Consider the following 13974-nt stretch of genomic DNA (forward strand, 5'->3'; position numbering starts at 1 on the left):
GCACAGCCAAGATCCTCAGCTTATTTATACATGAGTTTCCTAAATGGAGCTACCTACGGGGGATCACTAGGTATGCTCTGAAACGTGTTCAGTGCGAAAACCCTCGCTATTCAAAGTGCACCAGCCACTGCTCGTCCGGGCATCCGAAAGAAGGAAAGAAAGAGCATAGGTATTTTAAACGGATTTTGGAGCCGGGTTCACCACCCCGACCTGCCTGTTACGCGACAGCCAAAGTGATTGAGTGAGCTTGCGAAATGGGACTTCGGAGGCTCTCTTAACTTGCTGAGCTATATAAATCGAAGTTGGGTAGTAGAAAATGCGTTCCGGAGAAGGAAGAGAGGGAGATCCTTTCACTGCACCTGTAGGTGTTGGCACGAATACCTACCTATGACGCCGGTGACGGTAATTGTAGTATAAAAATGAGAAATATAGCACCATCCAAAACACACAGCAAAAATACGTATCATAGTATAATCCGTGCCCCCCTTGGGATCCTGCCTCGACGGGTGTTCATGCTTTCTAGGCTCAAAGGCAGATTAAAATGGATTAGGGTCCCAGACTCTAAGAGTACCTGCGGAGCTCATCTCGGGAGATTGCTCGCTTAAGAACTTGACATTCTACTTCTACAGGTACTTTAATCGCTCGATCAATGCTTGAAGGATTAAAGGTTTGAAGGATGGGAATCAGCCGAAGTGTACCCAATGTTCATGACGATCTGATCTCTGAGCAAAGAGGGAAGGGACGCGAGAGCAGAAACGAGCCAGATATGAATGAGTGAGTAAATGAAAAGGTACCAAAACTAGGACGCCAGCGAAAAGACACGGAAGAAGCCAGGTTTTGTTACAGAAAATTTATATATATGTCAATCAATCTGACAGAGGGTTTCAACTTGAACTGATACGTCATACCAAGAGCTCATGGGTGTATATATTTATTTGACATATTTAATTATAAACTATTTATACATTATCTATAGATATAAATGTAAAATTTAAATAATTTATTAATAATTCATGTGTTATTTATAAGTTATTTATATATTATTTATATATTATTCATATATTACAAGGGACACGACAAATATACTACGTATACACAACAGTTGACATCCCCATCAATGTAAAACAATCACCTGCCTAGGATGGGAAAGGCGGGGCTAAACAAACAAAACAAAACCTTCAATCTTTATCGATAAGAGAAAGGAGGGGGAGGCTGGAGCTCGGGCTCGGGCTCGGTCTCGGACTGACTGACTGACTGACTGCCTGGCTGACTGTCATCAACCAGTCCACGCCGACGACCACATTCTTATCCCTCGATGTCGTTTTGAACATTAATAACTCCCTGGCCCTACCGCCAGCATCAACCCGCCATGTCTGCGGACGCGCCGCAGAGGGACGGCACCCTCCGCATGCGTACTGACACCGCCGAAATAGACAACACCATTATCCATCCAGGCTCGGTCAAGATCAATGTGAAGGGCGCGTTCATTGTTGATAACAACGCGGACTCCCCGAGCCCGAATAGGACTGCGCATGCAAATGGGGGGAACGAGTCGAGGGATATCAGGTTACCGAACCACACGGCGGTAGTGAGCCATATTGCCGTGGATGTATGCGCTTCTTATTCCCAACAAGAATGACATGGATCAGCCAGGCTCACACAATCGCAGATTGGTGGCTCCCTGGCCAAATTGGTATACTTCTCTCGAGAGCCGCATTCGCGAGAACCTGGCGGGCGATTGAACTTCATAACCTTCGAGACGGATCGCATTGACGACTGCATAGAGTTCATGAAGCAGCACAAGATCAAACAGCAGACCCTCAATGGATCCGAGCCGGGGAATCTTTGCGTAATGGCAACAGGAGGAGGGGCGTACAAGTTCTACGACAAGCTCCGAGACGCTCTAGGTGTCGATGTACTCAGAGAGGAGGAAATGGCGTGTTTGATAATTGGTATACAGAAGCGCTCCAAAGCTTCCTCTTATTTATAGTATAGAGTATGCTAATACAACCCAGGCCTGGATTTCTTCATCACCGAAATCCCTCGCGAGGTCTTTACATACAGCGAGTCAGATCCGATGCACTTTGAAAAGCCACGTGCAGACATATACCCTTACCTCTTGGTTAACATCGGATCAGGGGTCAGCATGATCAAAGTCTCCGGACCACGGAAACACGATAGAGTGGGCGGGACCTCTCTCGGGGGTGGCACGCTCTGGGGGCTTCTTTCTCTCCTAACAGGAGCCCGGACTTTTGACGACATGCTGGGAATGGCTGAGCACGGCGACAACGCCAAAGTCGATATGCTAGTAGGAGACATCTACGGCGGCGACTATGGAAAAGTCGGACTTAAGAGTAGCACGATTGCAAGTTCCTTCGGCAAGGTATTCCGTATGAAGCGAGAAGCGGAACGAGAAGCAGAAGATAGCGGCGGTCTCACAAATGGCGACGCGTTTTCCTCCTCTCAATCTTCGTCATCCTCTCCTCAAGACAACCCTCCACCACCGGAAGCACACTCCTCCCCGCCCTTCTCCGCCCCAGATATCTCCCGCTCCCTCCTCTACGCCATCTCCAACAACATAGGTCAAATTGCCTACCTGCAATCTGAGAAACACTCTCTCTCCACAATCTATTTCGGGGGTAGCTTCATCCGCGGCCACAGACAAACCATGAACACGCTCAGCTACGCCATCAAGTTCTGGAGTAGCGGCGAGAAAAAGGCCTATTTCCTACGGCACGAAGGGTACCTCGGGGCCGTGGGTGCATTTCTGAAGCGGCAGCCAAGGAATTGGGGAAGGAGAGGAAGCTTTGAGGATGGCGATGCGCCGATTTTCAACAAGGGGATGGATTACCCCGGATCGTGAGTGGCTATAGGTTAGGTGCATATAGAGCGGCGTTAGGCTTTCTTTGGGTACACTGGAAAGTTCGGTAACCTGCGTGTTTGGTATGTGTATTTGGTAATGTGGATAGATGGGCAGGAAGGAAGAAGGGCACGTGCTCTTTGTATAACCCGTAGAGCGCATGGAGGATATCTCGAGGACGGCCAGGGTTTCCGATCTTAGCGCTGAATAGAACTCTAGTTTTGTGTACCAGACCCGAGCTGGCTGAACAAGGAACGTTATCAGCCATATCAAAATACTACGTAGAGCATATCAAAATAAAGGTCAACGACTTAAGATGCAAATCAAGCGAATAATAGTGTTTTGATATGCAAACTACCACGGTACAGGCCTAAGTATTACCCCTCGAGGGTGCCTCAAAAGTCTAGTTTAGTACGTCCCAGGCGTAAGTATTACCCCCTGAGGGTAGGGTAACCAGGGGATTTAAAGTTGAAACTAAATTTTCAAGGCACCCTCAAGGGGTAACAGTTACGCCTGTACCGTGGTATATTTGGGGACGCTTTTATTGGTCGCTTCTGCTCGTATCGCCATCCCGAGATGTTGTAACGATGAAAACTTGGCCTGGCTGCCTGGCTGCCTGGCAGCACTTTTGCTCCATGCCCGAGATTGACATGATTGAAGCCGCCCATCCACTAATACCGTAAGCCCTCTCCCTAGCGGTATCATGCTTCCTCCTCCGGCGTCCAAACAAGCGAAGCAGCGTCAAGCGAAGCAGACCCGTGCAGCAAGCAAGCAAGCAAGCAAGCTGCTTTAGACCCAATACAAGAAAGAGCAGCTCCCATGTCAAGGATACGTCTAGGTGGGAGCAAAGCCCGTACAAGCCATTCCCGTTCCAGTTCCTAGACGTCAGAGAAGGAGATATCCTACCGCGGAAGCTTCCCGGCATGCGCATTTGGCGGGCGTCGAAGCTTTGGCTTGACTTTAAAGAAGACAGACATGTACCTTAAATCCCCATCGCGAGCACCTTTGGATGGGGGCTCGACAGCTGTTGTGGTCGCTTTTGAGCCATCTAGTAGGTCTTGACTTGACATATCGCCCATGACATGTAAATGTATGTACTACTTTGGCCCGGCAAGCTTCCGATCGCGTACGCTGCCTTCCAAGGTATGTAGTTCTTGGCGTTGGCTTTTGGTTTTTGGAACACCATGCTGTGCTCTTTATCCTGGGGTACCTGCATACTTGCTTAATAGTTGCTCAATAGGAACAGTACCACTCTCATAGGTTCGGGGGTTGACCACAGGAACATCTTGCATGTGTCCATTCTGATTGGCACCTATAGAGATCCAGAGCCTGTCGCCTCGGTGGTACTTGAACTCGGAACATGTTGAACTATCAGACATGGCAACTCCATGAGCATTGGTACTCGTTTTGGTTGTGCTGATATGAATTCTTTGATAAGCGTCGCTGGATTTTCTCTCGAATCCTCTCTTGGGAGGAAACAAACCGTATTCTCTGATTTTCCGTTAAACCGCCTAACAGGGACGCGCGAGATGTCTTTGGGGATGCTGAGCATGGGCGACTGAACCACAACTCTGCCTCCCTTCTGTCTCCATTTCGACGGCTGCGAAACGAGGACGTACTATACTTGCGCGTTGAAACTTTGCAAGTCATGATCTTAGGCTGAGGTGGACTCATGCTGGGAGATTGACAGTCTATACATCTGCGAAAAGGTATGAGATTATGAATGCTCAGAGACAGTTCTTCCTCTTCAGCAAGTACCAGGAGATGCAGGCATGGAAATAAGGCCGCAGAAGGAGAGATTGGGTTCTGATCTGGCCGTCCCGAGAGTTGGCCACCCCTTGCTGACAGCTGCAGAGCCCATGGAAATCGTAGGAATATGGTTCGCCCGATCAAGTAGAAACATCCCAGATGCCTTGGGCTCGAAGCCAATGAAGAACGACCAGGGTTTTTCTCTTTCTTTTTTTCCCTCCAAAAAAAAAAGCGAAAATGCATTGACACTCCCCAGAAGCAAATAGTAGGTGATCACGGCTGCCTGGGCTGTGCTGTCCCAGCAGGACCCAGAAGGCGAACGATCTTCATTCAGTACTGTATACGCATTCGTGACCGTGACATTTGATGCTACAGTATGAGGTGCGTGTTTTTGTAGAGCATATTCCACGCATAATTGGCTCTACAATGCGTGACGAGCTTCATTCGTCCAGCATCGCCACACCCTGGTCCCAGATAAGTTAGGAGCCCGGCCCGTGATGATTGATTATTCCCAGAAGGATTCTCTCTGTTCAAGGCTTCTTCTGCGGCGGTTCGTCGTCCTTCTTTGGACTATCCTCGCGCTTGTCCTTGGTACTGTCCCCTTTTTTGTCCATAGTACCATCGTCCCGGACACCAAATTCCCCTCGTAACGCCTTGAACTCTTTCCTCGCGAGTACCGTGGCAAACCATTCCTCCATCTCTTGTTCCTCGTCCTGGTCTGTCGGCTCCGCAACCACCCCGATGTTCTTCCGCACCTTTTTCCTCATGTCATCGACTGAACTGATGTTGAAGGCCCAAAGCAGCCCTCCTGTAAACATAATTCCTACGCTGGCAACGTTTAATGTAGCGAGACTCAGAGCCTCAATAGCCTCTACGGCCCCATTGATCTCGATGGTTGTTCGATTGCTCGGTTGGTAGAACTTGGGCATGATGGACTTGTTTCGGCGGGCGATCGATCTCCGAGTGACGGTGGTAGAGAGCAGGAAGAAGCCAGCGCCTGCAGCAAAGAGACCCAGTTGACGGCGCGCCCGTTGGGAGAAGAACATGGACTCTGAGTTGGAGGTTGTGGAAGCTCCAGCTCCAGGAGCTGGTGTTGTTGACTGTGGTTCGGCCATGACCTGGATTTGCCGAAAGGCCATCGATCGCGGGAATTTCGCGGGTATCAAGATATCATTAACGAAAGACTTGAGGCCGGACTCGAGCGGCGCAAGACCTGGACAGCGGCGCAGGCGAGGCAGATTGAGCTGTCTGAATAAATTTGTGGATTCGGGACTCTACCGGCTTAATGCCGGCCCGACACGCAAGCGAAAACGAGACATTGAAATTCGCGAGCTGCCCAACTGTGCAATGGACCTGCAATCACAAATTTCTACAAGGATATAGTTCGTGAACCTATTTCTGAGGCAAGCAGTGATATGTCTACTCTATGAGAGTCACCAAGGGCTACTTCTCTCGGATATTTGAGGTCCTCCCACGACGACACGGGCCCTAGCGGAAAACATCACTCGCGAAATCCTCAGAGCCAACACCAGCGAAGGTTACTTGATTACTTTTCTTTTTTAAGAGATGTACTCAAACGCCCTAAAGATCTTTAACCCAAGTATGCATCGCTGTTAAAGAACTTCTTGATGTCCGGTCTGTTCTGCACAGCATCCACCAACTGCACTAACCTCGGGTACTCCTGGAGCCCCCTTCGCCCATCCTGGATGAGATTCTCATCATGGAACAGCTGGAACAAGTCCGCATACGTGATCTCGTGGCCAGCAACGAACGGTCCCCGGCGAGAAAGCTCGGAGCCCTATAGGTGCGTCTCGATGGCCCTGAGGTATCGAGTGCGGCCTCCTTGGTGCTTAGGGTAGTCGACTTCCTGGTTATCAGAGAAGAACGCCACGACGAAGAGGGTTGGCCCTGTTCCAAGTCAGTAGAGGCATGTACTCGAATGGGGATGGGAGATGGGCAGTCAATGACGATGTCGGTGATGGCGTCGACCCAGTACTTCTCGTCTTCAGTCTTTCCGTCGTAGCCACCCATCTTTCTGGCCCAGTGTCTGAGGATAGCGTAGCTCTGCGTGAGGATCTTGCCTTTGGGCATCTCAATGATGGAGATGCCGCGAGTTGGGTTCATCTCGGCGAAGGCTCGCTTGTGTTCTGGCAATTTCTCGAAGTTGTATCGGATGTCTTCGTAGGCAGCGCCGGCATCCTTAACCTCAGTTGGTTTTCCTCTGCACAGAATTTGATTGGACACCCTTACAATGGGAAATAGTCGGAAAACTTGACCTCGTCCTCGGAACTTGAAGTCAACGTAGTGGATTGTTGGAACTCCACCAATTGCCTTGTTTGCAGCGCTCTCGGTTCCGTAGGTCAGGGTGCGAGGCATCTTGGAGTCAAATATGATTTGTGTTACAGCTATCAATGGAGATCCCTTCGACGAGAATGTGGAACGTTCGAGGGGCTACTTTGAATTGAGGCCCGTCTGGTCCAAGATATTTTTGGGAATACTATGCATTTGCCCAGAGGTTTTCCCCGATCGGCGTTTGGACCTTAAAAAGTGATCGAAATACAAAATTGCAGGTATATCGAAAGCTGATCAATCCCCTTTTTCAAAGTACGATTGTCGCTATAAAGTTTCAGGGAAAACCACAATCGATCATTGAGATAGACCAAACGGGGCCCTTGGTAAAACGACGCGGTCTCGATTCCAACATTTCGGGCCACAGGAACCAAGTTGCATATTTACATCTCCCATCCCGATGGATCATTTCCATGGTCAGCAAAAGAGAAAGATGGATGGGTATGCCGATACTCTTCCCAGACGTCCACGATTTTTTCTAGCAATCTGGCTCATCACCAAAGGGTCTCGGAATTAGTCTTGCACAAGGAAGAAGAGAAGAATGAAAAGCAACAACAGGCCAGTCCAGTAATTTTAAAGTGCAGGAGAGCATTCCACGTAATGGCTTTTCCGCTCCCAGACCGGAACAGCAAGAAAAGGGGCTTTTATTTTATTGACTTGTATATTCGGCTAGTCAACAAACCTCGCTTGCTTGCTTGCAGGTTACAATCATCTCTTACTTACCACCATACCATACCATACCATACCATACCAGTACTATTTCCCAAAACATCAACTAACTGTCTGTCTGTCTACAAGGCGAAGAAAAAAGCTGCATACATACATACATACAGACCCATCTGCCATGCTCACACTCACACGCACTTCAATCTATTTCACTCTTCCCTTTTCCCATATCTTCCCCTTAACCGTTCGTTACTCAATTTCTGCCCCCTTTTCTCTGTCTCCTAGAAAAAAAGTACCCATTTCCCTCACCGGACGGATCGTTACATACTTATACCTTAATGAATGAATATGAGTCACGAGTCCTATGTGCAGCATCTTCCTAGACTCGCCTAAGGATGCTCAACACGTACATGACCTAACTATATGTAAACCGCAGTCCCCGAAACAAGCAGCTGGACCAAAAACACATCCAATCCTTTTCCGCCCGGGAGATGAAAAGCCTTATTACCTTTGCTGCCGTACTTCTACTGCTCTAGCCACATCTCTGACATAGTAGTCTACGTACAAAAGAACAGGTAGGCGAATCCCGAAGATTATACAGTTTTCACTTCCCCTCACTGGGTCAGGCTTGAGGCATGAAGTTGGAATCTGTCGTATCTCCCCACTCGATTCCTACGAATACGCCTGCTTCTCAGAAAAAACGGGAGGAAATATCAGGCTAACCAGCGGCTATGGGTCCCTCGGAGAAAGTTAAACGAGATTTGTGGATATGACGAAAGCCGAACAGAAATCCGCGAAGATATACGGCAGGGTTAACGAGAGTAGGATCTTTGCGGTACCAGGAACCAAAGAAAGAACAAATCACAACAATCAAGTAAGCAAAATAAGCGGTTCCCTGAAAGCCTTCGCCTTGTATTCATCTTCGGGAACCTTGGCATCTATCGCGAGAAACCTGAACTCTTCGTCTCGCCATGAAAATCAACGCTATGCTGGGTATTATAAAGCCGCCCCCACAAAAACACCCACACCCCGTAACGCCCCGCGCCTGTTGACGGCCAAACAGAGCCAATATTAAAAATGCGGCCACTCCGAGTATCGCAAATAAAAAAGATTTGTGGAAACTCGCACCCCTTCCCTTGGCCGTGCTGCGCTCAGTAAGCCACCACTGTCGGGAGTGCAATCTTCAAGACCCCATCATACGATTCAGTTTTTCCAGTGAGGACTCCTTAACATCCAGGAAAACTTCCTCTTCCTCGACTTCGCAATCGTGCTCGGGAGATGGAGTAGATGCTGTCTCGTCGCTGATTAGCTTCGCCAGTTTATCAAATGATGATTCCTTAATGTCGAACGTAACAATCTCCTCCTTAATCTCCTCGGCAGAGTCAGATTCCAGCTCGGCGAGGTCATCGAAGGCAGAACGAGAGCGCGCCCTACTTTCACTGGCGTTCGGCGAATATTTTGGAGTAAAATGTTCTGTATTAGGATCACCACAAGAGGTCCGCTTCATGTCTGTGCTGGCCTGGGGATTATTGCGACTGTCACTGAACAATGAACCAAGACCGGAATGGTTGGAGTCTTGACCTCGTTTTGCAGCTTCTCGCGGATCAATTAGTCCTTCAAGTGTAACTTGTGGCACCACGTCCTCGACACCGGTGCCCTTGCGGATATAATCTGGAACCGAGCCCTCGGAAATCTCAAATTCCGTAGCGAGCACCTCTTCGCCATCTCGACCTATCATCGTCTCATGCTCATCCCAAGCTCGGGGTCTAGCCTCATCGAAATCGCTCTCATCAGCATCATTCTCCGAGTCAGACATTTGGTGGAATAAGTCGAGCTCTTCACCGCGGTGGATCAGGACCCCATCCTCACGAGTGATGTAATCATCCTCGGCGGCCACGCCACCAGTGCGCTTTCTTCCCGGCTCCTTGAGGACCAGGTTCGCAATTCCCAGATCCTCAAGCTCTTCTGAAGTGTCGATACCAGTAGCAATGCGACCAAGTTCCTTCTCAAAGAGCCAAGGGAAAGAGATCAGTGGCATGTGCTTGGGCTCCATTCTCCGAGCCGGCACTTGTCGATCACCGACCACTTTAGTTGCTCGGCACTCAGCCAGAGCGATGTCAAGTTCTTCCTTAGTGATCTTGTACATTGCAGCAACGAATGGACCAAGTACCGCAAATTCCTTGCTGCCGGCCTTTCCAATACACTCTGCTCGGAATTGGTCCTTCAGTGCATCTGATAGGCGTGCGATCTCTTCCTGGACTTTGTAGTCACTTCCAACACGGGGTCTGGATAACACAAATGTAGACCATATCTCGAATTCCGTCTTGATCTCCTGTTGAGCCATCAGGCGCTTCATGGCCGTGTCGTACTTTGATTTGATCTGTCTGACAGTCTTCAAGATCGCGTCATCCAAGATATACGCTTTAAGGATACGCTTGTCGAATGGACCTTCATATTGAGGCTTGAAATCAACGGTCTCAACTTTGTCATAAAGCTGTCCGAGGATTTCATTCGAGTGGTATTGAGCAGTCTTGGGCTTGTGTTTCTTCTCCATGAAGTGTGGCCACTTTCGAGGGCGAAGATGCTTGGGCATCTGGGCAGCCTCGCCGGTCTTTACGTAGTCAACAGCCTTCGAGTGCAAACTGGCCAATTCAATACCTACCAGGAGTTAGTTAGGTAAGTCAGGGCAAGATGAATGAGGCGAAGCGACTTACACTTTGGATCCTTCACGCTCATTTGCAGTGCGTCCGATTGAGCTAGATGGGCATGGGCAATTGCCGGAAGAGAGTCGTTCTTCATAAAGCGTACGAAGAATTTCATCAAGTCAACGATCTGGACCGGCTGATTGTGAAGCTTAGGCTTGGGAGCAATGTAGTTCATCGGCTGGCAGTTCCATTCGCGTGGTCGGAGAGCCTCGTCCCAAATCACAAAGAAGTCGTCTCCGTCAAGATCGCCGCCCGAGCACATACTTGGGACATCACGATCTCCTGACGCAGGAAAGACGACAACGTCCCGTAGATGATGGAGGGCTGGAACATCGACGGCTTGAACAACTCTGAGATCGCCAGGATGCAGGGAGGGGTTACGACCGACCAAGCAAATGCCTGTGATAATGTTGTAGCGATTGGGATCGCTTTTGTCCGGAACCTGAAGGAAGATTTGAGGAAGTTCTTCCTCAGCGACCTGCTCGCCATGTGGAGCGGTCGAAATGGTGTAGCCTCTAAGCGTAAACGTCTCATCAACACAACCGAGGACGAATGCACCATTCTCAATGATGATTTTTGCCTTCTCTTTAAGAAGCTTAATCGACCAAGATCTCCAAAGATGGAGAAGTGAGAGCACGAAGGGATCTTTCTCTGCCATAAATCCGTTTCGAATCATAGTGGCAATGTTAATAGTCATCTGATTGTCATCGATGTATCTCAGCAACAAACTGACCGCCGCATCGTCATTATCCATAGCAGTCTGGTAATTCGCAAGCTGTTCGCTGAGCATCTTCAAGAAGACTTCATCCGGAACCCCTAAGGCAGACAGAATGGTGATAGTTTGTCTGTTCAGTGTAGCACATGAGAATCGAGCGCATCGGATGATCTCAAGTCCATTGTAGACGGCGGTGAACTTCTGTTGAGACATTCGAATGTGAACCTCCTTCTCTTTAGCATCTGGCCAGACCACAAGGACCCCTTTACAGCCTCCAAGACGGAATTGGAAAGCAGATGGAGCTGTATTAGTACGGAGTCCAAGCTCGGCCGAGATCATCTGGGCCAGGAAGGGACTGATCTTGCCCACCCCATCTGTAAAAGTGTAGCCGTTATTCTCAACATCGGCAATCTTGACGATGTCAGGCTTTGAGAGACCATTTATAGCTCTGGTAGTAGAAAAACATTGTCCAAGTCTCGCCGCGTATTTAGCAACAACTTTGATGTCGGAGAAGTGTCCCATCCAGCCACGAATATCGTCACAGGACAGGTGCTCCGTAGGGCAAAAGAAATAGGCACCATTTTCTCGGAACTGAGAATTGCCGAAAGCTAGAAATTCATAGTGACGGTCTCCAATCTGAATACCGTTGAAGAGCGTTCTGTAAATTCGCGTGAACAGCTCGTCATTCTTTTGATTATCGACACAAGCGTTGATGCGTCCCTAAGAGTCTAATTTTAGCTTTCGTTTGATGAAGGGGCGAGGTGCATACTCACTTCAGCCAATTCATCAGTGAATTGAACGCGGAGGAACCGACCATCTCGATTTTCTCTGGCGTAGTGTCTCAGAACCCGATTGGTCGTCTCAACCGTAGGTGAACTGAAGTACATAGTTGACGGTGTGATGGTAGCCTTTCGTGAATAGGCACAGTAGTGGGGAATTTCAGTCTTAGCTGTGAAAGCGAGAGCCTCTTGGTCCTCGAAGATGGTCATCGGATCATAGACACGCTTCTCTTGACCGGCCACATACTCGAGAATATTGCGAGCCTTCGCGGCATCAACAGAAGCAATTTCAGAGAGCTTCTTGACAAATCCTCGGGTGACATTATATTCGTTGAGTATTTCCCGAGAAATACATACTTCCAGTTGGTATCTCACCTCAAAAGGGAGAACATATGCACCCTCACTCAAATACTGGAGATCGCCTGAGGCGTCTGCCGAGTGTCGTGGATCAATCAAAGGCCAGAGATCAGGCTCACGGCTGGGAACTTTATTCAGAGAGGAAATTGTGGTGATCTCGATGTTGTAATCCTGAAGTGCCTGCTTGATGGTGTCGAACGTGGCGGGGCTGTTGTCCAGGTTGGGAAATTCGAAGAAGTAGGTTGTCCACCGACCTGCAGTTATCAGTGACTTTCTATTTAACGAAGCCGGTAGACGTACCGATGTCAATAACTGGTTGATCCTTATGAAGAGTGATCTTCTCTGTTTGAAGACGATACGGATCATAAACCACATCAGTCTGGCGGAACCAAGTGTCCATCTCATTCCATTGGGGGGATCCGTCTGAATGACCCGCATACTCATCGACTCTCTTGCGGAAGAATTGCGGTGGTGAGTTTAAAGAAATAATCAAGGCAAAAGCTTTGGCGTTGACCACCATATGCTTAATCGTAGTCAGTTGACTAAAAGGGACTTGAAACATGTACTTGTTTTCACGATCAAATCTGCCGACACCACCCTCTGGGTTTGGAAATTGCACAGTAAAGGTAGCTGTGATTTTGTTCTTAAGGAGGTCAACCACGAAGGCAGTATCATGAAAAGCAACAGGCCGAACCACATGCAAAGGCATCAGCGATTGCGGATCGGTCATGAGCCCAAAATGAAGGGCGGAAGCGTAGAGTTTCATTCTCGCAGGATAGCGAACGTGCTTCTTGACCGGACTCTGGACTTCAAGCGGCGGTCTTGACTTGTCAAGCTCAACATTCACGAGATACTGGACAGAGGGGCCTTCGCCTTGGTCGATGAAAACCTGGCCATTGTTCCAGAAAGGTACTGTTGGAGGTGGTGAAAATCTGATTCTGACGAGGCCGGTTTTTCCTGATTGTTGGTTGCTCTCATAAATGTCGATGAAACTGATTTGGCCATATCTACTGAAGATTCTCCAAAGGTTGTATGTTGTTTCTGAGGGGTGAACGGGCCAAAGCTTGATGGTGAGCTCGTCCCAATCCTCCCACACATTTCGTGGTCTCAGAAGTTGCTGATCTGGACCTGTGCCTTTGCCATTGTCATTCTCATTCGGGCGTGTTCTGGTGATGCGTGAATGATCCATTCGAGGAGCTCTGGAGCCTGCCACTGGAGGTCTAGATCTCCTCGAGGTTCCATGGAGGTTTTGGTGCGTGGTTGACATCGAGTACCAGGGCGAAAGGCGATGAGATGAAGGTGTAGTTACGTTTGGGGTTGTTTGGGCGTCGTTGTGGAGCAGCTTGAATTCGGAAATATTGCGTGAAATATGTTTGTGGAAGCTTGAGATTGGTAGAGGCTGTCCAAACAATTCCTACGAATCAAGCCAGCGGCAAATCTGGCCCCGAAGCTGTCAGTACCAAGCTATGTTGAATATGAGCAGGATTATCGGGGAGGGAAGAGGTTGTAGAGTCGAGGGAAGGAGACAAGATGGATAGATAAAGTAGAGGCAGGAGAACGAATTCAATGCAGGCGATTGAATAGTTAAGGAACAATCAATCAATTTCAGATTGATTGAGGTGAGAAGGAAAAGGCATTTCCAGGGGTTGGAAGGTGGATAGGTCATAGAAGCAAACAAATACAGGAGAATGTGACAGGCGTCTGTTGTGGTAAACTGAGCTGTCGGCCATTGAATAACGCAAAGAATTTGTATCGATTATGAAGTGTGGATATACCGCAACTCCCCTACCTTCA

General features: G+C 48.8%; 4 protein-coding genes across 4 annotated transcripts; 1 reads left to right on the top strand and 3 right to left on the bottom strand.

The window, feature by feature from the left end:
• Positions 1 to 1369: 1369 nt before the first annotated feature.
• On the top strand, positions 1370 to 2863 carry L3040_006056 (uncharacterized protein; the record flags this gene model as incomplete). The annotated part of the gene is made up of 3 exons (XM_007288505.1): positions 1370 to 1609; positions 1670 to 1952; positions 2016 to 2863. 3 exons carry the CDS (start codon positions 1370 to 1372, stop codon positions 2861 to 2863), a joined length of 1371 nt encoding a protein of 456 aa, XP_007288567.1.
• A 2276-nt stretch (positions 2864 to 5139) lies between these two features.
• L3040_006057 (uncharacterized protein) lies at positions 5140 to 5724 on the bottom strand (the record flags this gene model as incomplete). The annotated part of the gene is made up of 1 exon (XM_007288504.1): positions 5140 to 5724. The coding sequence occupies one exon, from the start codon at positions 5722 to 5724 to the stop codon at positions 5140 to 5142; it is 585 nt and encodes a 194-aa protein (XP_007288566.1).
• Positions 5725 to 6200: 476 nt separating this feature from the next.
• L3040_006058 (uncharacterized protein) lies at positions 6201 to 6985 on the bottom strand (the record flags this gene model as incomplete). Its single annotated transcript, XM_007288503.1, has 2 exons — positions 6201 to 6407; positions 6545 to 6985. The coding sequence occupies 2 exons, from the start codon at positions 6983 to 6985 to the stop codon at positions 6201 to 6203; spliced, it is 648 nt and encodes a 215-aa protein (XP_007288565.1).
• Positions 6986 to 8807: 1822 nt separating this feature from the next.
• On the bottom strand, positions 8808 to 13447 carry L3040_006059 (uncharacterized protein; the record flags this gene model as incomplete). Its single annotated transcript, XM_007288502.1, has 4 exons — positions 8808 to 10282; positions 10339 to 11764; positions 11818 to 12434; positions 12481 to 13447. The coding sequence occupies 4 exons, from the start codon at positions 13445 to 13447 to the stop codon at positions 8808 to 8810; spliced, it is 4485 nt and encodes a 1494-aa protein (XP_007288564.1).
• Between the last annotated feature and the right edge of the window lie 527 nt (positions 13448 to 13974).

The sequence above is a fragment of the Drepanopeziza brunnea genome, assembly GCF_022702325.1.
Source record: "Drepanopeziza brunnea f. sp. 'multigermtubi' strain 214-2 chromosome Unknown ctg10, whole genome shotgun sequence".
NCBI lineage: Eukaryota > Fungi > Ascomycota > Leotiomycetes > Helotiales > Drepanopezizaceae > Drepanopeziza > Drepanopeziza brunnea.